The 24893-nt window shown below is 40.3% G+C and overlaps 1 protein-coding gene across 3 annotated transcripts; it reads right to left on the bottom strand.

Moving 5' to 3' along the window:
* Positions 1-23387, bottom strand: SERTM1 (serine rich and transmembrane domain containing 1). Of its 3 annotated transcripts, none has more exons than XM_012465576.2 (2): positions 23225-23387; positions 1-2912 (listed from the first exon to the last, which is right to left on the bottom strand). In XM_012465576.2, the coding sequence occupies exon 2, from the start codon at positions 2729-2731 to the stop codon at positions 2408-2410; it is 324 nt and encodes a 107-aa protein (XP_012320999.1). In that variant the 5' UTR covers positions 2732-2912; positions 23225-23387; the 3' UTR covers positions 1-2407. The 3 variants fall into 3 exon arrangements, with proteins under 3 accessions (XP_012320999.1, XP_012321001.1, XP_012321000.1); XM_012465578.2 differs by lacking the exon at positions 23225-23387 and adding an exon at positions 22803-22869; XM_012465577.2 differs by lacking the exon at positions 23225-23387 and adding an exon at positions 22194-22336.
* Positions 23388-24893: the final 1506 nt, after the last annotated feature.

Genomic DNA, 24893 nt, shown 5'->3' with positions numbered 1-24893 from the left:
TTTCAATGGACTTCACTTCTTTATTTACAAACCCATCTTCCAACCTTTCTGAACTTCTTAAACAACATGAATTCATCTCAAGTTGTACAATCTGTTACCTTGGCAAACTTCTGATGACAAATCCTGTTTTACATCTTTGAATGTGGCTCTTAATTTCCCTACTTAACGTTGAGAGCAAGAACCATTGCAGCAGGGGAGGAATGGGAGTGTGCTTGTGGATTCGATTTGATTTGATTTTTAAAGTAGTTTTGTTGTCAGATATCTTTGTATCTCTTTCACAAGAAAAGGATAAAAAGATACCCTGAGGCCGGATCATACTCAGATTGTTCTGTTGTGTGGCAAATTTGTCCCTTTATTTAAAAAAAATCACTTCACCCATGTCCTTTTTTCTTTCTATAACCAAAACAGCACAGGATTAGTCGAAGAGCAAAAGTGATAATATAGATGCCTCTGTAATTCTGTGTCACTTTCACACTACTTTTAATTGGCAGTATATGAGTGTATATATATGTGTGTGTGTGTACACACACACACATATGTATACTCAGAGAATGCTAATAATGCACTAAAATAGCAGTTTATCTAGTCCAGTTTTTATACTACATAATAACACCCAACCTACTGCCATGCTTTAAACAGTAACAGAGGCAAATTTTTCACTAATTATACATTTTAGGGCAGCAACTCTGTTCTGGTCTTATGACGTTTGGGGACATTTTTGATATATAAATAGTTAAATGTGGTCTGATTTAAGTGAGGCTTATGAATTAAAAGAAGAAGAAGCCTTCTGATTTTCATTCCCAGACCTCCACTCTCTCAGCATTTTAGACTGATAAAGATAAACCCTATACAAATAGTGTATTCTTTCCCCCATTCTAGTCACTGGAGAGTGCTGACTGCACAATCCACCCAAAGAATGTGTGGAAGCCTCACTGCTTAAAATTATTAAATGTTTTGAACAAGGAATGATTTGGTTGCTATGGGAAGACGGTGGCATGTTGATGCAGTGGCCTTCTGTAGGTTGAGTAAGTTCAGTATTTACCCTGTGGGCCATTTATTCTTAAAATTAAATTAAAATTCTTACTCTTAAGGAGCTGCAGTTTGTTTGTTTTGTTTTTAGGGGCAACTTGAATTCCCCCACATTCAATGTCAGAGCTCACGTGTGTGCCTAATTTCACAGACAGCCCCTCCCACCCCCCAGCCAAGTTCAGACATAATTGGCTGCCTGCAGCACAGCAGCTCCTAGGATCCCTAACCCTCCCAGCCACTACACAACTTGAGTGCCTACAATTTTCAATACAAACTCACATCCTGAAATCTTAATGTAGAGTATTATTTTAACATACAACAACTAATTATCAGAGACGAGACATTTGTGGAGTATATAATAACACATACATTTCTAATTCAGTCTCTAAGTTTGGCAACCTAATGTGAATGAACAAATATCAGACATCTTGGAGGCCTAATATAATTCTGCACTAAAATTATAAAGACTATGAAACTCAATCAAGGAACTTACATGACAGCTAAGAGTTATTACTGTATAAAATACAACTAAATGAATATTTTCCATATGCTTAATTCTCACTGATAGAAATTATTCATATAAAAACTTCTTGGCATCTCTTCTGGTGCTCCTCTTAGTACTAGTAACAGCAATTAATCACAAAGAATTCCACAACTTTGGGGCATTATGACTAAAACATAAGCAGAAAAACAAAATAAAACTCCAGGAGGCAGAAATGCATTACAAACTCCATCATAATACATGTGTGTCTTGCTATTAAAATGTAAACTCTGCCAAAACTTTTCCAAATGACTTACATTTATCAATAAGTGTGATTTTCACTTGTTAAAGTGAAGTTAAAGAAAATGTTTAGCATATATTTACCCTCAGTTTTAGGAATGCTATACATTAAATCTAAATTGACTCTCTTCCTTTTTAAATTTGGTGTCTCTGCTTTATCTTTTAAATATGGAAAATATCTTCTACATAGGTCAGACTTGATTTTCCAGTTTCTGCAGGCTCAGTTGATTTCATGGTTTTGTAAAAGAAATGAAGTGCAAGAGTGCATGTCCAGCATCCTCGGAGAGGCCACCTCAGATGAATCTACGGCACCCAACAAAGTGGAATGAACTGACCTGCCCGAAGAAGACCACTCCGGATTCAGTAAACCATTTGTGTGAAACTCTGCACCTTCAGTTTTGCACACATTTCCACCAGCATAGCGTCTCCATCCCCAAATGAAAAGCATCATGAATAGAAAAGAAATCAGAGATAAAGGAGAAGAAGAAGCAGGTCTACGCCAAAAGGGTCATTTCTTTCATCAGGCAACGCTTCACACGACACTTCCATAAGGGGATGCCAAAGCTGCTGCCACACTCAAGGACTCTTCCATTTTTCTTAGGATGAAAGGTTTGAAAAAGTGGACCTCTGAGAGGAAATGCTGCAGACTTCCAAATTGGTGAAAGAACTTCCAGCGTCGCTTGGATACTCTGGGTAGGAGGAACTGGAGGAGATGATATTTTTGAGCCTCTGGAGGGCAATGATTAAAAGCAGAAGCAGAAATGCTAAAAGACTGAGGAATATGGACACATAGACGTAGACGTTTGACAGGTGGCCTGAGGATGGGTCCACTGATGTGGACAGGGATGTGGGAAATAGCTCAAGAAAAGTTCCATTCTCCACACTTCCTGAAAACCCCGAGGAAGTGTCAGGTTCAGACATCTTTATGGAGGGTGAAGGAATGAACTGTTAGATTAAAGTCAAAACTTCACACAGGGATTACACAGAACAGATGATTGGCATTTTTTTCATGGTCGTGTTTGCAGAAATCACAGGCTGTTAAATCAGCACAACAAAACTTCTTGTTTCTCAAAGGCAGCAGGGGATCAGGTGTGCATTGAGACTGAAAAAACAAAAAAAGCAACTCAGTACATTCTTCAGAAAATATCACATTTGAATTTCATTTTTGGTTTTTATTTCAGTAGGGATTAATTAGAAAACTCACCAGGGAGGAAACAAGATGAAATAACTCCCCTAGGATTCAGTCATGTTTATATCTTTATATTACAAATGATAGTATAAAAATGAACTTTTATTTTCTGTTCTACAGTACCCTAGGTACCATGTTTCTCCAAGGAACTGAAGATAAAATAAAATAAAAAATACATTTATGATGTGCTCCATCTGCTGCGATTTCAATAGATGCTCCAAGTATATACTCTGAGATGAGAACACCAAAAGTTAGCTCCAAACCTCCCTCCCCCAGAAAATTAATTCCATACATTCTCCAGCTCATTAGCATAATTCCTGACCAGTAAATCCCTCTAGCACACTTTGGAAAATCACTGCACATGTGAGTTTGCATTTTACTGAATGTTTATGAGATGCTGATTTGTTTATAAAAATTCTGTCTCCTTGAAATCAGGTACCATTTCTATGTAACTCTTTTTCTTAAATGTACCTAGGTACTTTGTTTTACATACTTTAGGCATTTAATTTAAAAACTTTAGGTTTGTTAAGAAGAAGAACAAAGGTTAGATTCTCTCAGAATTGTGGAGAGAGTATCAGGTTTGCTGTTAAAGAGACTTAGGTTTGAGTCCTGAGTTCTTCATTATCTTTGGGAAACTGGGCAAATTACCTGTTTTCTGAGCATCACTTTTCTTATCTGTAAAATGGTCCACACCCGCTTCATCTTCTCATGGTGTTATGCATGGACCAACGTAATAGACATGGAAGTATGCTGAACTGTAGAGTGTTGGAGAAAAAATGAGTTTAGCGTGTGGTGGGGGACAAAGGGGGATGGTGGATGGGTGAGTGTAGGGTATTATGTTTTAAGAGGTGTGGAGGGGGACCCATTTCTTCTTAGTCAGGTGCAAAGAAAAGCACTTCACTGTGTTCAGGCTGTGAGACAAGAAGATCCCTCCTGTCGGATAGATACGTCTCCTCTAGTCCAGAAAAGATACTCTTCCTAGCTCTGTATAGCTCTAGTTGTACATTTCTACATCTTGCTTCCATTGTGGTGCCACACTAACAGGAAAACATTCACTCTGCCTCTAGCTTTCTCTTTCTAAACTCTGCCCTGAATTTTACCTGAAGAACTTGCCTTTTCTTTCTGTTCTTCAAATCTAATTAAGCATTAACTCCTGTAGGGGTTGACATTTGCCACTGTGGCTGGAGCTGAACAGCACTAATGATCCTTGTCAAAGTGGGGACGCTTCAAAGAGGGCTGTCCCTGTTGGGTGACACGCAGTCTAATGAGTCCTAGTGAGTTCTTGAGTAGGCTAGGGATGGTGTCTTAGTAGTTCTTAAAATAATTTGACTCCTACTCCTCATTTTGCATTGCCTGGTGATTTTAATTCCATTAGGCTGCTACAGGTTCTTAACCATCCTTGAGGAAAAAAAAAAAAGAAGAAGAATCGCAGTGGGACTGCAAATGTGTTACACTGATTTGGCAATACCTAGCCTTTTTACAGCACGTAAATGTTCCAGCCGTTCATCTTTGGGGAGTATAGCAAAGAGTCGCAGAGGCAGCATAGAAAAGAAAACTAGGATAGAAACCTCACAGATTGAATGGGAAAAACTATTTAAAATGTTCCAGTACAACCTCCTAAGTGTAGCAGAGGATACAGAGAAATAAAGAAGCTAACTGATTTCACAAAAGTCACATCTCTAATTAGAAGACAAGCAAGGGCTTTTGGCTTCTCCCCACCCTCACCCCTTATACCATCTGGTTTCAATTTCCCTAACGTTTCAGTAGGAAGGATCAAATATAAACATCATTTCTTTTCTAGCATGGGCGGATAAGGTAAAGACTATGCATCTTGTGTGTTCCTTATGACTGCTTTGCAGGGCAGGTAGAGCAGGAATCATTCCCATTTTGCAGATGAGAAAACTGACATGCAAAGACATCGGGATTTACTCAGGGTACACAGCTAGACAGTGACGGAAAATTGACTAGAATCCATGCCTGAACTATGTTCTCGGTTTTCTCAACTGTGGTAGGAAGAGAAAAATTATGCTTTGGGTAATTAGTTTCTATCTGCCACTTGCTTTAGGCAAGTCCACAGTTTAGTCCTGAACTTTCATTTTTCTCATTTGCACAACAGTGATGCTTACCTTTCCTACTTCCCCAGGAGGTCTTGAGTTAAGATGTGATATCATTTTCCATAATCATACTTAGAGAATAATAAAAGGCCATCCCAAGTAAAGTGCCAGTAATTAGATAGTTCCTTCTAGAAAGTCTAGAGGGACTTTCAAAGTCTGTCTTAGTCCTACAGTTTAGACAGGTATAGGTCAAAAATTCAGCTGAAGTTGGCTGATTTTTCTAAAGCCACCTTCTCTGCTACCCAAATCGGTACCATTTTCTAGGGGTGGGGCTGGAGGCACAGACAATGTTGCTCTGGTATCAGCAATTCAGGGGGTAAAGCTCACATCTGGCTACCAGACCTCTTGTTAATATCATTTTATAGGGCAAATATTCCCAGAGTAGGTTTTAACTTCCTGAAGATTGCCTCCTTTCAGCCAAAACTGCACCATAAGCCTCAACTGTCGACAGGGTGGTTTATAGGAAATGGGGCTCAGAAGGTTTGGGTAAAGCATCTGATCTTTTAAGTGGCCTTGGAAAAATAGGAAAAAACCAGGAAATGAAAACTTGTGCCCTTATTTGACATTTCACAACTAAATATCATCTTCCTTAAATATTCCCCCCAAATATTATAGATTTAATATCATTTCCAGGGTACTTCTTAATTTAAAATCACAGCTACACAGATTTCATTTCACTATTTCATCTGCTCTGAAACAACAGAGAGTGTGCACTGTTAGAAAGGATTTTAATTCGGATGTTAATTCTCATTTCCTTATTGAGGTTTCCAAAATGGGAATATCTTCTTTCTCTTGAATTTTATTTAATAGTAGCTGTATAATGCTCAGGATGACCCAGGCTGTATGTGTTTAGGCATTGTGACAGTGTGGAATGAGGCTGGAGGTGGCACTGCGGAAATGAAATCAAATGAGTGTGTTTCAAGATGATGCTTCTTGAGCTGTTGCTCCCAAACAGATAAGGTTTGAGGAAAAGAAGAAAGAGACTTCATCTTAAATGCATAGCCTTGACCTGTCTCGGGGCAGCGCCAGCAGACTCTCATTTCAGGTGACACCTAAAGCCACAGGGGGATTTTGATGCTTTTTTTTCCCCTCAGAATCACTGTTCTCAGAAGGTGATTTTTGAGAAAGCAAAATGAGACAGCTGGATCAAAACATTATAAATGAAGACCTGTGGAAATGTTTTAGCTCATGGTCAGCCAGCTTTCCCTTTTTCTCTTGGAATAAAAGCCTGGTCTGGGAACAAATCTACAGAAAAGCAGTGCCCTAGTGAAGTGAGGAAGGGGGGATGCACAGACTCTCACCATGTACCCAGTGGGAAAACGGGAAACCACATAGACAGTGCAGACCTGGGGTCTCTGGTTCCAAGTCATTTAGCACCATGGCCCTGGGATCCCTTCTAAAGAACGGAAGCTTTCCTTCCCGCAGAAGAATTATGGGTACCGGTAATGTTTTGGAAGAAGAAAAGCGTACTCTATAGCACGCACCTCCATTCTCCATAAATGAAGAGTTGACCAGCTCTCATCTCTGAGTGCTCTCATGTAAGCATGGCAGGACACATGGCAGTCAGTGTGTGGGCACAGCCTGTGCCGTGGCCTTGACTTCTATGACACAATGGTTTGTAAAACTCAGCCTACCAGTCAGCCTCAAACATGGCACAGCAATTTTAAATTTCAAGACCTTTATTCAAATGCATTTCTATGTGAATAATGACTATTTGAAAGGTTTTTGTTGTTGTTGTGGAAAACTGGGACAAGCTGCTTTGTTCCCTTGCCTGGCTGTTAGATGCCACATCAATGTTCCATCATTATCAAGTTCTGCTGTCATACTTCAAAAGGTGATCCTCTCAAAACCATGAGGAAAGTGGCATAAAGTATTAACACATATAATAAAATGCTTTTTCCAGTACCCAAAAGGAAGATTTGATAGTCGAATGGAATTAATGGTTTTAGATGATGTATTAGATCTTTTCCTCTGTAGAACACCTAAAAATGAATATTTCCAGAATCCAGAAGGGAACTTATCACATCTGAGCAAAGCTGTTTCTCATTCTATTTAGAAAATACATGTTTTATATAAGACCTTGCAGCCATTGCTTTACCCTTTGCACAATTATCTTCTCTCTTAATGCTATCTCTCTGCTTAGTGGCCTTTTAGGTCATGCTAGCTGAGAGAAGATTACTGCTGACAATACACACTTCCCACCATCCTTCTCTAAATGTAAATCTTCACTTGCATTCAATGGCAAACATTTACCCCTGGACTTGCAGTAACAGAAATAAAGTTTATCATCTTATGTGCTACCCTTACTCAAAACTGACTCAGCCATCCGTAGAGTCGCCTGTTTGAGAACCGCCTTTACTTATCAGTACAATGCTTTGGGAGAGCAGAGTTTTGTGTGAACTCTCATTATGAGTCCTTCAATTGGCACAATAAAAACCAAAACCAAGTTAAGGAAATAAACTGCATCTATCTGCTATTGCACACTGAGAACATTGAATTAGAGGGCCGTGTTATGTGAAGAAAGGTGGGGAGATGAAGATTCTGAATCGTCCATTGGAATTCATGGATCTGGACTGGTTGACGTGAGACAAAAGATGAAAATGAACAGTCCTTTTAATCTACAGCTTAAATGAATGATCAGAAAATACAATCAGAATGTTTTCATAGTACTTTGGTGGATAAAAATTATAGAAATGACAAACTAATAGCTTGGTATCAGTGAGGTATTTTAAAAATCAATTCCAGGGCAGGTCATTAGGTTGCTTTGGTTTCAGTCCCATCTCCTCCATCTCTCCCTTAGTGATGGCTTTTGTCTGCCTGGATTACTCCTAGGCTTTGCAAAATATTTCCTCAGCAAGAAGTAAAAATAAATGTAAATTGTACTCAGAGTATTTTTACTTTAGAGAACTTATTTTGCACTACTTTAAAAATTAGTTATCTACATAAGGTATAATTCTCAAAATATTCACAACATATTTTTCTTGATATGTAAAACAGAATTGATAGAGGGAAGCTAAAAAAGAACACAGGAGAATTTTTCAAAAAAGGATATGAACTTAACTGTTTTGATCATCTACTCATACAGTCTCAAAAGTAATTAAGTATAAGTCCCTTGCATTTATTTACCTTTGTGTTTCTGGGGAATATCAAACTATTCTTCTTCTTCCTCTTTTTTTCGAGACAGAGTCTCACTCTGTCACCGAGATTGTAGTGCAGTGGCACAATATCAACTCACTGCAACCTCTGCCTCCCAGATTTAAGCAATTCTCCTGCCTCAGCATCCCTAGTAGCTGGGATTACAAGCACCTGCCACCATGCCTGGCTAATTTTTGTATTTTTAGTAGAGGTGGGGTTTCGCTGTGTGGACCAGGCTGGTCTCGAACTCCTGACCTCAGGTGATCTGCCCATCTCAGCCTCCCAAAGTGCTGGGATTTACAGGCATGAGCCACCACGCCCAGCTGAAACTATTATTCTTAATAAATTTTTTAGTATGTTTATATCCATGGAAGGATTTTATATCCAAATCACTGCCTTAGCAAGAATAAGCGTTTAAAAACATAGTGTCTTAGAATAAAATAGATAGTTAAATGGATAATTTTCTAGATAAAAAGGTCAAGTACAAAACCAGGTCCAGGCATAGCATTTTCATGATTCTTTTACGGTGTTTAGAAAAGACCAAGTAGTAGATTTCCTGCACTTCACAGAGACTGGACCCATCTTGGCTAACATAATTAGTCTAAATCAAAACAAGAAAAGGAGTAATCTGAAGGTTGGAGGAAACAAGAACTGGATAAGAAGTAGCAGAATGATGCAAGGCACTTTTAGAGAGCAGGAGAAAAGGTCATTGGCTAAACACTTGATTGACAGAAAAGCCAACAGCCAGAGAAATAATGACTTGAAGATCATAAGCAAGATTATAAGGAATCAATGGGAAGAAAGAAGGTAAAAACAATATTGGCTTTTCAAGATGTTACAGCATTGTTTTTTTTTTTTTTTTGAGGCAGCGTCTCACTCTGTTGCCCTGGCTGAAGTGCAGTGGCGCAATCTCAGCTCACTACAACCTCACCTCCTGGGTTCAAGTGATTCTCCTACCTCATTTTAAATGAGAGCTTTTGGAATCAATTATTTCACCCTACGAGCTCTGATCATTTCCAGTATTTTAGAAGTATATTAAGAAAGACATCTTTTAATCTCAGAGTAGCTAAAATTGGTTAAATCATGGCATTAGCAAACAAAAAGTCTTGCTTACTCTTAGCAAAACTAGGCAACCTTTCAAAAAATTCTCTGACTAGACATGGTGACTTACACCTGTAATCCCAGCACTTTTGGAGGCTGAGGCAGGAGGGTCTCTTGAGCCCAGGAATTTAAAACCTGCCTGGGCAATATGGCAAAAACCTGTCTTTACCAAAAATCCAAACCATAGCCAGGCATGGTGGCATCCACCTGTAGTTTCAGTTACTTGGAGGCTGAGGTGGGAACATTGCTTGAGCCTGGAAGGTCAAGGCCATAGTGAGCCATGATTGTGCCACTGCACTTCAGCCAAGGTGACAGAGTGAGACCCTGTCTCAAAAAAATAAGTGAAATAAAATAGAATTCTCATGAAACATGCTGTGCTAGGATAACGGAATGGTGTTTGCTCCTTTTCTTTTGTGTCTCATTTTGTCTCTATAGTAAAATAATTTTTATCCAATATATATTTTTTGTCCAATCAGAAAATGTTCATAACTATCTCCGTATATAGAGTGATATTTAGAAAGATTTTGTACTTGTAAGATAAATTTGTGATTGTCATAAATCCCTGGGAATGAGTCAGCCAGAACTTTTGTTTAAGTCCTTTGCATGTAAACTACTAGGTATCCTCAGGCTTCAGAGGCCTTTGTGTGCCTCTAAAACTGTCCTAAGAGAGCAGGGAAGAACTTGAAATTCTGTCTCCCATAGGCATCCAGGCTAATGAGTTTAATAAGAACCTTTTTGTTGGTCTATGTTCCTGTAAATGTCTATTATTGTGTGTGTGTGTGTGTGTGTGTGTGTGTTTAATTTATAAGAATAGATATGCAGTAAATATTTCATTCACTCTGTAACATAGACCCAAAACTTCATTGCCACTTAAAATATCTTGATAGCTGAGGCGTGATTCATAGAAAGAGAGCAATGTAAACTAACCAATGTAACCAGTTCTCTATTTTTGCACATAAGAATACAAGAAGGAATAAGAACCATTATCTATCCATAAGATCACATGTATAGACACAATTTGAAAAAAAAAAATCAAGATTCCCTATTAAGGAGATATTTTTCCCCTTAATGTAATGCAAGATCATTGGTAGATTTCGGATCCACTTGTCTGAAAAAAAAAAATACAAAAACAAAACTTCAGCATTAGCAAAATAATTACACAGGTCACTATTTATATCTATCTCTATTGATAACTGTAGTCATGTATTTGTTTAAACTAGGGTACTTTATATAATAACCTATTCCCTAAAAATGGATTAGAACATCACAAATATGCATGAATTAAAATGTGTCTTGCATTTCCCAATAGGAATTCAAGCTAACAGAGTCACTTAATGACATTTTTAATCAAGGCATAGCATTTCCTTGAATTAATGAACCATTGTTTCTCATAATACAACTACAGATAGAACTCTAGTTGATTACATAGTCTGTAAATTGCTCATCTCATCCAGATATTAGCCAAATGTTTGGCATAATATATACATATGAATTTTGCCAGATAAATGATCTCATTCTTCCAGTCCTCCAAGGCTGACAGTCAAAGTATGATAATGCTTTCAAGAGTAAAATGGGTATTTAAAAAGAATAATGCCTGGTAATTGGCAGCCTAGGCAGGCTAAGTTTTGAATACATTCAGTTTTGGCCATATTATATTATTTAGTAGTCAGCTGAATACTCAGAGAAAAAAAGTAGGGTTCAGACCTCAAGATTTCTCCCCTTACAAGGATCCTCAATGTAAGATCCTTGATGGATCTTGGATCAATTAAAAGAAAAAAAAAGTCTTTGTTATAAAGCACATTATTAGGACCACTAGGGAAATTTGAATATAGACTATACATTAGATAATTATATCATTTCAATATTAAGTTTCCTAGTGGTAATATAGGAGAATGTTCTTGTCCTTAGGAAATGCATATTAAAAGTATCTAGCCATAAAGTGTCATATCATCAACTAATCCTCAAGTGGTTCAGCCAAAATAGCAAAAAAAGTACCCACACATACACGTATACATACATACATAAAACAAATGTGTCAAAATGTTAACAACTGGTTAATCTAGTTGACAGATATATAGGTATTTATTGTTATTATTCTTGCAACTTTTCAACAGGTTTAGAAATTTTCAACATACAAGTTGAGGAAGAAAATAATTTATCCCAAGGAACTCAAGAAAATATGCTTAGAAAAATATGCAGTAAGTCAGCCAAAATGTTAGAAGCTTCTAAGGAAATACAATGATGGAAGCCAGATTCTTCTGTGGGCATCAGAAAAGCTCATGATGCCCAGTAAGCCACAAAAACTTGCAGTGAAGCATCGAAGGATGAACTAGATGAAGTTTAATACGACCAGGAAACTGCATCCATATTGGTGGGAGAGGCTGCCTGAAGACCAGGAACGGTGACTCACCAGTAAGCCTTATTCACAACTCTACTCCTGCCACCACCCACTGGACTGAATCTCATCCGGGCCTCCAGGAGCAAGTAATCCTGTTATGTGCATCTTACATCATCAGTCATCTTCAGAGGCAGCCAAGGATATCTCTCCTGCAGTTTAAATACCCAGTCAAAGCTTGGGACTAGCAGTTTTCTAATGAGAACTAATGAGTAGGTGATCCGTGAGAAGATCAGGGAGAATCCACAACAGCCAATGTGGTCCAGGTTCAAAGTAGGGACTTCAAAAGCAGCAGATAAACTAAACAGAAGTAGAGACTTTACTAGGCGGCTAAGTCAAAGAGGCTGCAAACAGCAAGTCCCACAGACAAAAATGCTCACACTCCTTACAACTCTTATAACTAGCAACCACCTCCTTAATTACCTTGGTTTAGGTAAGTCTCTAGTGTAGCAAGAGTCTAAACTTGACCCTATGAACTCACTCACAATCCAGGGCAGACTCTTGGAAGGGGGTCAATGAACAGTTTAGAAATTGAATCTAGTCATGGCAAAATGCAGTTGCAATTTAAAAAAATAGGAAACATTGACATGAATAGTGTTTTTCCCAGTCATCACCAATCATATGACTGAGGATACAGGTAGGGACCTGAAATAGTACCAGATGAGTCTGATATTAGACAGAGGTTACATAAAACACGATCTCTACAAGGAGACTAAGTGCTCTCTCATGGCTGCAAAATTACTAATCTACCTGGATTTCCAAGGACACCTGGGAAGGGAGAAAACAGAAAGAGGGCGTTGTGTCCTTCATGAGGAAAGCACCTTCCTAGGTGGGGTTTCCCGTGGTCCTGCTAATCCTCAGTGTGAGCACAGCGGCCGAGCCTGCCAATGCTCTCTCTTTCTCTCACAGGTGGCACAATGAACTAAAAAGTCTGGTAAACAAAGAAAATGTCCACACGTTCCTCATAACATGGAACAAAATGAGACGGCAGGCTATCAAGTGTGGGTGGGAATCAAGTCCTCAGAAGCCTGTTGTCATTTTAGATAACGATTCAAGACCAGAGCCTGTCAAAGACAATACAGAAGCAATAGACAAGGGTAGGCTCACATTCTCCCAGAGCATATTTCAACTTGAAAATGTAAGAAGGTGAAACTGAAAAATAATTAGGAATTATTCATAGAAAACAGACTCCAAAGTAGTGACCTATAGGAAATAGTTACACAGTCTTTTAAACATATAAGTAAATATCTTTTTACTCAAGGAAATTATGGATAACCTTTAATACACGATTTAATTGACTTTGTTCTTTATCAAGGCTGAGCTCTTCACCTTACTTTCAGAGGCTATGAGCTCTGCATTTTTAATTCACTTGTGGAAATAACCTACACTTTCACCCGTTATTCACTATTCTTACATCTAGTATTAGTTCTTTTTTGTTTCAATGGTGTGAGCTGGGACGTAGGGACACATTATGGCAGAAGAATGATGAGAGGTTCAGGGGAGGGGTAGGGGTGGGTGAGGGCATCCCCAACTCATTGAGAAGTAGCAATCTGTCTTCAGAGCATGATTTGCAGACGAAGGCAAACCCAGGATGCTTGTGGGGGTGAAAGAATGTGCAGACGAATCAGTTTGAGAAACAAGAACAAGGGCAGCATAAATGATGGCTGCTAGTATTTATCAAATCAAAGCATGCACCAATTTTGGATGTGTGTCTGTATATATATATGCGTATTTTCTTTAATTACCACAACTCACTAAGATAGTTATTATTATCTCCCACTATTTTTTTTAGCAGATGAGAAAATTAAAGGTCAGAGCATTTTTTTTTTTTTAAATATGCAGAGTCTTGCTCTGTCACCCAGGCTGGAGTGCAGTGGCATGATCTCAGCTCACTGCAACCTCCAACTCCGGGGTTCAAGTGATTCTCATGCCTCAGCCTCTCCAGTAGCTGGGATTGCAGGCTCCTGCCACCACGCCTGAGTAACTTTTGTATTTTGGTGGAGACAGGGTTTCACCATGTTGCCCAGGATGACCTCAAACTCCTGAGACCACTGCCTGCCTCCTCAACCAATCTGCCCCACTCAGCCCCTCAAAGGGCTGGGATTACAGCCATGAGCCACTGCATCCGGCAAGCTCAGAGAATTTAAAGCCTGGTCCAAGCTCACCCCACCACTAAGAGGCAGGTCTGGAATTCAAATCTACAGTTCTCCATCTCCAATTGTATGTTCATTCCATTCCTTCTCTCTGGGGAGGCTGTGGGTTGAGGAGGAATGTATTTGAGACTTGCAGTCACTAGTAGTGTTCACAAAATGTTTCTGATGTCCCTTCTCCTAGGCCTGTTGTAGGATTGCATGTTCTAACTCCCTCTGAATTTAGGATGGCCATATGACTTGTTTTGACCAATGAAGTGTATGAAAGGTGACATGTCACTTCTGGATAGAAAATGTAAGATCTGGCGTGAGATTTGCCACCCCTTCCCTCTGCTGCAGTTATTGTGTCATGGTGTAAGTACCTGCCAACGTCAATCAGTCTGCATCCTTGTGTGACTACAGTGAGTCTCTTCACTCCTTGCTGGCCCCATTGACACTTATGTCAACATGAATAAACTTTAATTGTTTTAAATCACTGAGATTTGGGGTTTGTTACTGTAGCATTATTCTCCTTCTACGGACCAACATAAGGTCTCACTATACTTTGATGGCTGAGTTTATTATGGGTCTCTAAGAATTTGACCATAAATAAGTCAAATTATCACTATCTGAGAGTTGTATGAATTGTGTATGTAATATGTTAAAACTCTCTTTTGGTACTGGTGAGAAAGAAGGTTTTAAAGGCTGTTTTGGTTAGCTTTGATTTCATAGACGCGTTAGGTTTAAGGGCATGAGATTTAGCCATGGGTAGAGGCAAAGACATGTTCCTTAATAAGCTCGAATACTGTATAAGGATAATCCTGACCAGCTGTCACTTAAACAGGCACAAATGATTTCAAATGAGAACCAGTGAGAGGCAATGAGGCTATCAGACTAACTAATGACTCCTAGTGGAAAAAAAGAACTCATCATACAAGTAAGGGTCAGCGTATCACCTTTAGTTAAGAAAACTATATTCTTTGCTGCATTCAATCATAAATTGAACGAATACTTCTTAAGAATTTACAGGAAGGGATAGAATTTTATCATTATGTGCATGAGTCTAATGCATCTATAATTTGTATAGTAGCCAGCTCGAGTAAGAAATCTAAAGACTTCTCTTATATGAGCTGTCTCTTATGATCTGGCCACAGGCTACTTTTCCAGTCTCATTTTTACCATTACTATTTTCAGTTCCTCAATTAAAAAATACTTACGTTTAATCCTAATATGTGTACATGTCCTCTCCCTAACTTAAACTCAAATCCAATTTATTCACTCCAAGTCTTTACTCAAGCCATCCAACCTCTGTCTCATCTGTTTATTATTCACTTATGTATTTTCTTTATGCAAATTTCTGGCTCCCTTCTCTGCATTCTCAGCATACTTTCTGTAACTTTCTACACTAGCATTTCTCACATTTTATTATACTTGCTATATTTATTTACCTATCTACTTTAACAGACTGAGAAGTCCTAAAATAAAGAACTAACAATTCACTTATTTTATATCCACAGACCAGTACAGAATGTGGCACAAAGATGATCAATCAGCATTTGTGAGATGGCTGCATGAGTGAAAGAGTAAGGGAATAAAGAAACTTGAAGCTTCTTGGAGAGATAGCTCATGTTTACTCTGTTTTTACAAGTAAAATAATATTTAACGAACGAATGAATGATCTTGTGTAAAATCGTAAAGATTACTCAAAGGGGGTAAGCATCAGCAATAAAGAATAATGATGATGAACCCTCTCTAAATTTTAGAAATGTTTTAGTTATGGCAATAAAATTAATAGTTTCTGGTTCCAGGGCAAACTCTGCCCATATTTTAAAAAATAAACCAACTGTGTCTTTCAACAATGTCTAACAAAGCTAAGATTTTATTTGATCAAGCGATCACCAGGATAACTGAGGAAAGGATGGAGGAACGTGCTGGAAATGCTAAAATACATTCTTGTGAACAAGCTGGAGGGTCGTAACAAATGTATTCTGAAGGGTACAGTAAAAATCAATAGAGTTTACCATAGTGAGATGATGAAGCTCTGGCTGAATATGAACCAAATGCATTTTAAAAAGAATTCCTTAAGTTACACTCCATGATAATCCCATCCTTTGAAAATTACAAGTCCTTTATCATCACAACCTATGACGCTGTGCTCATCTGTGGAAATAAAAAGGGTCAAGGAAAATACCCACTTCATGATCATTGTAGGGGAAGCTTATTATAATTCACTAGCTTCAGGAGTATCACATATCATAGGACTGTTAGCTACTCCATTTCAACGCTAAACCAAACCAAACCAAAATGAAACCAAAACAGCTCAAAATTCAATAGCAAATCAGCACAGAAAAAAAAAGGCTTACATGTTTAGAAATTTTTCAATTTGACTACGAAGTGCTACTTTGGAGATCAAGGCTACTCAAAGCAGCCACCTGGCTCCCTCTCTGACATGTTGGTTACAGGTCCCTGTGAGATGAGGAACTTGCAACAAATACAGTGCTTCCTTCATCAAGAAAGTCTTGTTACAAAAGAAGAAAAAGAAAAAAGGGAAATAGCTAAACTAAAAAGTATGCCTAGTGCCTTATTTGATTTATATTCTGGCATGAGTTCTGTATCTCATGACGAATAAGTAATAATTCAAACGGGCACTGGTGCACGGACCGTGCTTCTAACAGTCCTCGATGCAGATCATAGCCATGGTGATGTGAGCAGCAGTCTCCTTAGCAGCACTATGCCAGGGAATTAATCCAAAAACCTCAGCTTCTTAGGAAAATAATAAGAGGAATGAAAACATATGAGTAGATGAGCACAAGAGAAGCAAATATTCTCTTTTTTCATTCAACGTACAACTAACTGCAAATATGTATCAAGTACCTAATGTATTCTTTTGTTTTCCTTTATAATCCATCTCAATCTTAACTTTCCCCTACTAAAAGAGAGAAAAATCACTTGAACCTAGGAGGCAGAGGTTGCAGTGTGCTGAGATCTCACCACTGCAATCCAGCCTAGTAACAGAGCGAGACTCCATCTCAAAACAAACCAACCAACCAACCAACAAACAAGTAAAACCATAGAAAACCAAAATCCAAACAAGCATTAATAACAACAAAAGAAAAAAATTTTATAGAAACAGAAAGCGAAAAGTCTTTAGCAGTCAGGAAAATGAGGCCTCCAAAAGTTAAGTGAAATTTGAAGGTCATTGTTTGTATGTTACTTATTTTTGAAAAAGAATGTGCAGTAGGAGCTCCAGCTAGTGACAAAAAACACACATTGAGGGCCCAAGACCTCTTTTGCAACCCAAAATCCACTCCACACTCAGAGCTGAGCTGAGTGGCTAACAAGAGGAAGGCAGACAAAAAAGAAGTTAAATTTTTTTAATCCAGAGGCTTTTTTTTCCTCATATGAATCAAAATATGTGCCAAGCAGGGAGTCCAGTGGAAAAATGTTAAGACCAAAACCAACAGGGATAATAGGGTGACACTTGAACACACTGAGGAATCTTGGAAACTCATCCCATTCAACTAGACCCACTTTGTTGGCAAGGAGTCTTTCTGACGGTCTGAGACTAGCATCCAAGCTCACCAAGGACTTTCCCATGAGGAGTTGTTAGAATGACAGGTTACTTTGAGGGGAATGGCAGAGGGTACAGATTGAGTATCCCTTATCCAAATGCTCTGGACCAGTAGTGTTTCTGATCTGGGATTTTTTTGTTTGTTTGTTTGGATTTTGGAATATTTGAATATACATGAGATATTTAGGGATGAGACCCAAGTCTAAACACAAAATTCATTTATGTTTCATATACACCTTATACACATAACCTGAAGCTAATTTTATACAATATGTGTAAATTTTCTTGCATGAAAGAAAGTTGTGTGCATTCAACCATCAGAAAGCAAAAGTGTCACTATCTTAGCCACCCTTGTGGACGATGTGTGGTTATTTGGTATCACCATCATTCCTGACTAAATTTATACACTACTCATAGCAATTATTTTCTTACACTTATTCGTACATAAATACTCAACACTAAAAGATATGACATCATTAACACAGAAGAAAAAATGTGTTCAAGGGTAACTAAGCAGGCCAGGTGCGGTGGCTTACGCCTGTAATCCCAGCACTTTGGGAGGCCGAGGTGGGCGGATCACTTGAAGTCAGGAGTTCGAGACCAACTTGGCCAAAATGGTGAAACCTCGTCTCTACTAAAAATACAAAAATTAGCTGGGCATCGTGGCAGGTGCCTGTAATCCCAGCTACTCGGGAGACTGGGGCAGGAGAATCTCCCAGCTACTAGGGAGGCTGAAGCAGGATAATTGCTTGAACCTGGGAGACAGGTGTTGTAATAAGACGAGATCGAACCACTGCACCTCAGCCTGAGTGACAGAGCGAGACTCCATCCCAAAAAGAAAAAAGTAATTAAGCAGTACAGTTGCATCACAAGAACACTTGTATCAGCTGTTCCACAACAGCAACAACAAACAGCAGGCTTTCAGTCTCAACCTGCCATGCTGCCTTTTGATGAAAAGGGTACCATGCACTGTGGCGTCATGCCGGTGCTCAAAAAGTTTAAGATTTTGGGACATTTCAGACTTTGGATTTTTGGATTAAGGATGCTCAATCTGCATTAGTAAGTTTTTTTTTGGGCTTGGTACCATTTATATGGGTGTGTCATATTGAACACATAAATCATAAATTATGTCTTTATGATCTGTGTACTTTTCTATATAAATGTTAACTGCTAATATATTTTTTTAAAGGAAAAGAGTATTATGTGCCAGGTCATAGTGAGGAAGGTCTACTGCTTGTTGCATGAACTATTTGAATGCTTCCCTTTTCACACAAACTAGGTGGCATTATAGGATAACAGTGTAAATGATACATTTATTTCCAGATACATGTACAGGACGTGTAATTAGTTATATAGGTAAACATGTACCACGGTGGTTTGTTGCACCTATCAACACATCACGTAGGTATTAAGCCCCACACGCATTACCACGCTGGGGTGGTAGGATGCTCTCCCTCCTACCACTGCTGCGACAGGCCCCAGTGTGTGGTATTCCCCTCCCTTTGAAAAAGGACCAGATTTTCTAACATGAAAAGATGCTGAACATTTATGGCTAAGTCAAGAAAGTAACCTTCAGAATAGTATATAGTATGATTCCATTTTTGTAAAATTACTACTACTACTGCTGCTGTTACTACTATTATTCACACATATATTTTAGATGCAAAAACAAAATAAAACAAGAGGTTATATACCAAACTGTTAACATACGTTTTTGTTAGAGGGTAATATTATGGGGCATGTTAACATTCTATTTTGTGCATTTCTGTATTTATATTTTGACAAAAAGAATGTGTATTAACATCAGAAAAAAATAATAAAGGTATTTTCATTAAGAAAAGAAATAAAATTTGATTATAACATATGCCATAAAAATACTCCTGGTTTTTAAGCCCAGAACTTGTTTTTTCTCTTCCCCCTCCTCCTTCTCTCCTCTTTTTCTGTATCATCTGTACTTAATACAAACCTTTGAAATGGTTCATTTCTACCATATTTTTCAAAGTTTGACTCTCAGGCTGATGCCAGAGAGTAAATCTTCCTAATAGGGCTTAAATGTACTTTGAGGTAGCATTGCATTTTACAGGATGTCAGTGTTCTACTTAAGAAATGAGAATAGTATATCCCTCTGATATAATCCTGGTCACAAGGAAATCAAAGGTGAATAAGGACCAAACCAGTTTAACGAGTAACAACAGTTGATAGATTAACAGGTACTTCTGATCAGTACCAGACAACCCTGGCAAATTAAACAGGAAAGCTACTATACAGGCTTCCCTTGGGAAGTTAATCTATACATTGAATGTTCTATGAATGAATTTAGTTAGTGTTTTAACTGTGGTTTCAGTCATCTTCCAGTCTCTCTTAATTTGAAACTGATTCTTATTGCCACCTATCCTTCTGCTTCTGATCAGAAGTTGGATTCAGGTCTGTTACCTTCTTAAGTGACCCTTTTAACAATTATCAGAGGCGTACATTTTCCAGACCCTTTCACTGTTAACAATATCAGCATCAAGAATCAAAGTACAAATTGTAGAGCAAGACTGACTAATTTCCTATCTTAATATAGCTTAATAGATGATAATTTAAAAGTTAGGAACTCAGAGGTTATTAGTGAGGTACCCATTCCTGATGGCAATGTGGAGGTTTGTCAGACTGGCACTGTTTTGGTTGGATTAGGCTACTTCATCTTAGACATATGTTAAAGTGTGTATGATTGCTTCATGGCTCAAATATCTTTTTTTTCAAAAAAAATTTCCAAACTTAGTAGAGGCGAAATAATGACTATTTCCCATATTTGTAAGAAACTCTTGAAGGAGGCATTTTATGTCATGAGACTGAGCATGAAGACATTGTATCCTAGAGACACATCTGCCACAAATCAGAATCAGAACAGAAGGGACCACAGAATTTGGCCCAGTAGACTGTTGACCGGCCCTTGAAATGGCCAGTGAATGCACAGATGGACTTCCTGAACGCTAGATCAAAGGTTGGACCACATGTGCATACCAAGGGCTTCTTCATCTAAGCCTCTGGCTTGAATCCTCTAGGCACATATGTTAGCTAAAAGGAATTCTGTCAACTCATGCACTAAGCTTGAACTTTTTCCTTGTCGGGTTCCCTATTCTATTAATTAACTTAAAGGCTTTATTATTATTCTTTTTAGCTCTCATTATAAATAATCATTAAAGTCTGTAAATATTAGGCCTATAATACTTTGTATTAAGATACTAATATAATATGCTCCACAGGTAGATATTTGAAGAAAACAACATTCTTCTGCAGCACTACTTTTTGGCTTTTACTTCCATTTAACAAATTTCTACTGAGTGGCTCATGGGTACCAGAAACCAGGCAAGTGGGACCTACATAGTGCCTGGCACCCAGGGCCATTCAGAAATGTATTTTTTCAGATTCTTAAATTACTACTTAAACAATCAGATTGAAGAAAACACAAAAATTCAGCCATAATTTTCTCACTTCTCCATCATAACTAATTAAGTAAAAAAATGCTCATACAAACTGTACAAACGTTTTTAAATAGAGGACCCCCTCCTCCAAATGTTGTCATATAAGTAGAGGGAGAAGAGTAAGCCAGAGAAGAACGATTATCAAATGAGCTCAGACTTGATCTAGCAGAGGCTGAATCAGAATTTTTGCTGTGATGAGTTAGTCTTTCTTTTTTATAATGAATGGATAACTCCAAGTTTGCTTAAAGGTTAGTATGGTTGGTCATTCTTACGAATCAGCTCTGTCATTATTCATCTGCTCTCATTAAAAAAAGAAAAGAAAAAGGAAGAGAAACCCAGGAAACCTGCAAATAAACTCTCATGGATTTGATGCCACACACAATCACACGGTTATTTGTCTCTTAACCCCTGATGTGCTTGTTCACATCGTAGACATCTAGTAAAATCTGTCGAACGGAACGAATCAACAACAAGGGAGTATAAACTCGATCTTAGCTTACAACAGGTTTCTTTAATGAGAACAATAAATGTGTGTGTTCAGCTCTTCAAAGCACTTTGGCTTACACAGAGGAATAAAAAATAATAAATAAGCCCCTCAAAGCCAAAACGCAAAAATGGAATATCCCACCCACTTGCTGGCTCTCAATATTTCCAGATTACTTTTGAGGTTGGCAGATGGTGCGGGGGCTCTACGATGTCCAGCATTTGAAGGTGACTAGGGCATGGGCTGAGGGAGGCTCTGAGACCAGACAGCGTCATTTACAAGCCCTCCAAAAGGCAATTTACATTACAGATCAACTAAAAACAGTGCCCTGTGTGTGGTAGTAGAGGGAAAAAGACATAACTCTACTTAGTAAAATGAAGAGTATTTGGTTACAAAAAGATACTTAAGAACCTCTATGGGCAGGATCACAAATAAGCTGAGACACCCAGACTAGTTGTATAATTCAGCAAATTAAATAAATATATATATTCCCCCCCACCCCCCCAGAGGGTGCATGGGCTCTGCAAGACTGCATGAAGCGACAAACCCTTTAAGAAAGATCGTCACTTGTCGAGCCTCTTTTCCTGATGACAGGCTGTTGTCTGAACAATGAATCCTGGAAGCACCTAGGAGAAAAGTCTTAGGGAGTAGTCCCGCGGGTCCGCCCCAGGACAATGAGGCTGTCAGTTTCCCCGCCCTTTGCACCTGTAGTACGGGTTGTACCAAATGCGAGGCTTTGAGACATCCTCTAGCCATCGGAGCCCATCATTTACCACAAAGAACCACCGAAGTACTTACTTTAGCAGAACAGTTTCCGAATGAAAATTATCGGGGAGAGGAAATGAAGGACATTAAGAAACAGACCCCGTCTCTAGAGTCTGAGATCAAACCCGAGACCAATGGAGCCCAGGCATCTGGTGGAGGAAAGCGGGCAAGCATGGCCCTAATCCTGGTCCCCAGAAAGATATTTCTGTGAATGAATGGGTCCCTCTGATCCCTGGAGGAGGGCACATTACAGATCCCTTTCCTAAATCGGAACTTAAGCAATTTGCCCATCATTTGCACACCTCGACAGGGAAAGGCATGATTCCAGTGTCTCATCAGACCTGGGAAAAGGGGAAGGGTCGCTGGCGCAGTTACCTACTGGGTTTCCGGGAGCTAGGGAAAACACCCCTGGGAAACGCAAGTGTTCTGCTCTACATAAAACTTCCCCGGATTTAGGGCCACCCGAAGACGGGCGAAAAGACTCGCCAGAGCCTTAATGTGCAAAGCCAGCTGTCAGTGTGCGCGTGGCGAGTCCCCGTTCCCGGGAAGGGACGCAAATGACCCTAGAAAATCAGACAGGAGCAAAACAAACCCAGGAATGACCCTCCACACACTACAAAGGCAAAAGCAAACAGAATGTACCTAGACACACACTCTGCAAAGTGTGGAACTGTCTACGCCTGCCTGGAGGAATCCACCTTTGTAGAGCGGCGGACGCGAGGGTAGACCTTTCCGGCTCCCCGTGTCCGGGACCGAGGCAGGTCATCCTGGGGCCAAGGACATTGCGCTCAGGGCCCCTCGCGGCTCCTACTGCAGCCCGTGGAGTCACCCCAAGACTCGGAGAGCCGGGCTGCGGGTGCTGCTCGGGACGGTAAGGACAACGCGAAAGGGATAGATTTGGGGGTGTTCCACAGCAAGGAGCCAGATCTCCGGGAGCCCGGAAAGAGTCTGGGAGGCGGCTTTCCTCCAGGACCCAAGGCGGCCCCAGGCAAGGAGTCGGGGCGTCTCCGCGTTGGGCAAGTTCACCCCCAGAGCTCGGAACCCTGCAAGTCTCCCTCACTGACCTGCAGGTCAGGACACGCGACTTCCCGGGCCGGGCTCCTGCGTTCGCAGTGGGGCGATGCTCCAGGCTGGACGATCCGCACCCGCGAAGCCGTCCTCGGGAATGTCGGGCGCAGGGGCGCGGCGCGCAGCCTGGGCGCACGGCGGGCAGCGGGCGCAGCGGGAATGGACCGGGGCTGCCGGCTCTGCACAGCCCGCGCGTCGTCCCCCCGCCCCTCCCGACCGCACAACCAATGGCCGCGAGCTGGGCCCACTCCTCGCCGCCCCCCAGTCTCCGCTCTGGCGGGCGCTTGGCTCTAGGACGGCGCCCAGCTCGGTTGAGGGAGGAGCTTGCGCCACCGTTGGAAAATCCTGGAGGACGAGAAGGCGTTGCGCAGGGAGCCCCATCTGGGGAAGGCAGGTGTAGTGGGTGAACTTTTGTGTGTGTGGGGAGTGGGGTGGGGGGGTGCGTGCAGTTTCTTTAGGGCTCAGGGATCTCTCTGTAGTTGAAAGCATTCACTTCTTGCCAACTTTCTCCTCCTCTTACATCTTTTATGAGTTCCGCGCAGCCCCCACCCTAAACAACTACTCTGGGTGCATCATCGCAAGCCCAGCTCCCACTGAGCTGCTTGGGGCATGGCCTTATCCTGTGATGAGCTTCACCACAGACAGCGCTCGCTCAGCCTTCACCGCGTGCCCCTCTGAATCCTATACCAAATCATCAAATTAGTTGAATAGGATTGCAGTTTCTGTCACTGCCAGGGAGACAGGCAGTCATGAGTCCCTACTGGGGAACTGGCGTAGAGAGTCATATATCATACCAGAACTGCGGAAAAGGAAGCTTTAATTGATCCGACCAACTTCAGTGACCAATCAGTGCTGCGACCTTGACTAGACAACTCACCCTCTGTATTCCTGTTTTTCAACTGGAAAATGAGAGACTTGGATCACCTGCAGGTCTCTTTCACTCTGACATTCAACAATCCGTTTGCTCTGTGGCCTGCAAAGGGCTGAGTCCCTGAGAAGTGTTGGAGTGGCTACCTGTTCCGGAGCCCCTACTCTATTTGGTTCTGCTGTCTCACCGTGAGACCTATTTGTGGCCAGAAAAGCAAATCATGTACAATACAGAATCAGGCCACCCAAGTCTCAGTGACCACCAACACGTGCACGTATGCTTCCACCCACTAGGGCCCAGCTTCTAGGAGCCTGCTACCTCCACCCATGTTCAATTGTTCTCTAGGTAGAGACAGGCAGGGGCATCTGGCTTAACTCAGAGGCTCTGTGGTAACAAAGTAAAGGCTCTCTGTCTCTTCCCCTCCTTCTCCAGGGCAATTGTGGGTGGGTGTGAATCTTTTCTATGTAGATCCTTCTGTGCCTGATGTAAAATGCAGGAGGATGGAATGAGCTGTGTTGTCAAGAGGGCAGATTCAGAGAACCACTTCCCTCTGGGCACACTCGGATTGGCTTCCTGAATTTCACCTGTTCATGTGGCACTCTCCTGAGTTACCTTACATCCATCTACAGTCTGCTCCATGATGCACTTAGTAAATTTTACCTTAGATTTTTACTTGGCTTCATTGTAAGTAATAATATCTATGAAATTATTGGTGTGTGAGATACCAGTTGTATTTTAGTATTTCAATACACAATAAAAGAGAGGGATAAGTCTTCCATGCTAAAATCATTCCAAAT

Source organism: Aotus nancymaae, unplaced genomic scaffold, assembly GCF_030222135.1.
Source record: "Aotus nancymaae isolate 86718 unplaced genomic scaffold, 86718_ANA_hifiasm-v0.15.2.pri h1tg000043l, whole genome shotgun sequence".
Lineage (NCBI taxonomy): Eukaryota > Metazoa > Chordata > Mammalia > Primates > Aotidae > Aotus > Aotus nancymaae.
This window is presented reverse-complemented; position numbering and strand designations above follow the sequence as displayed.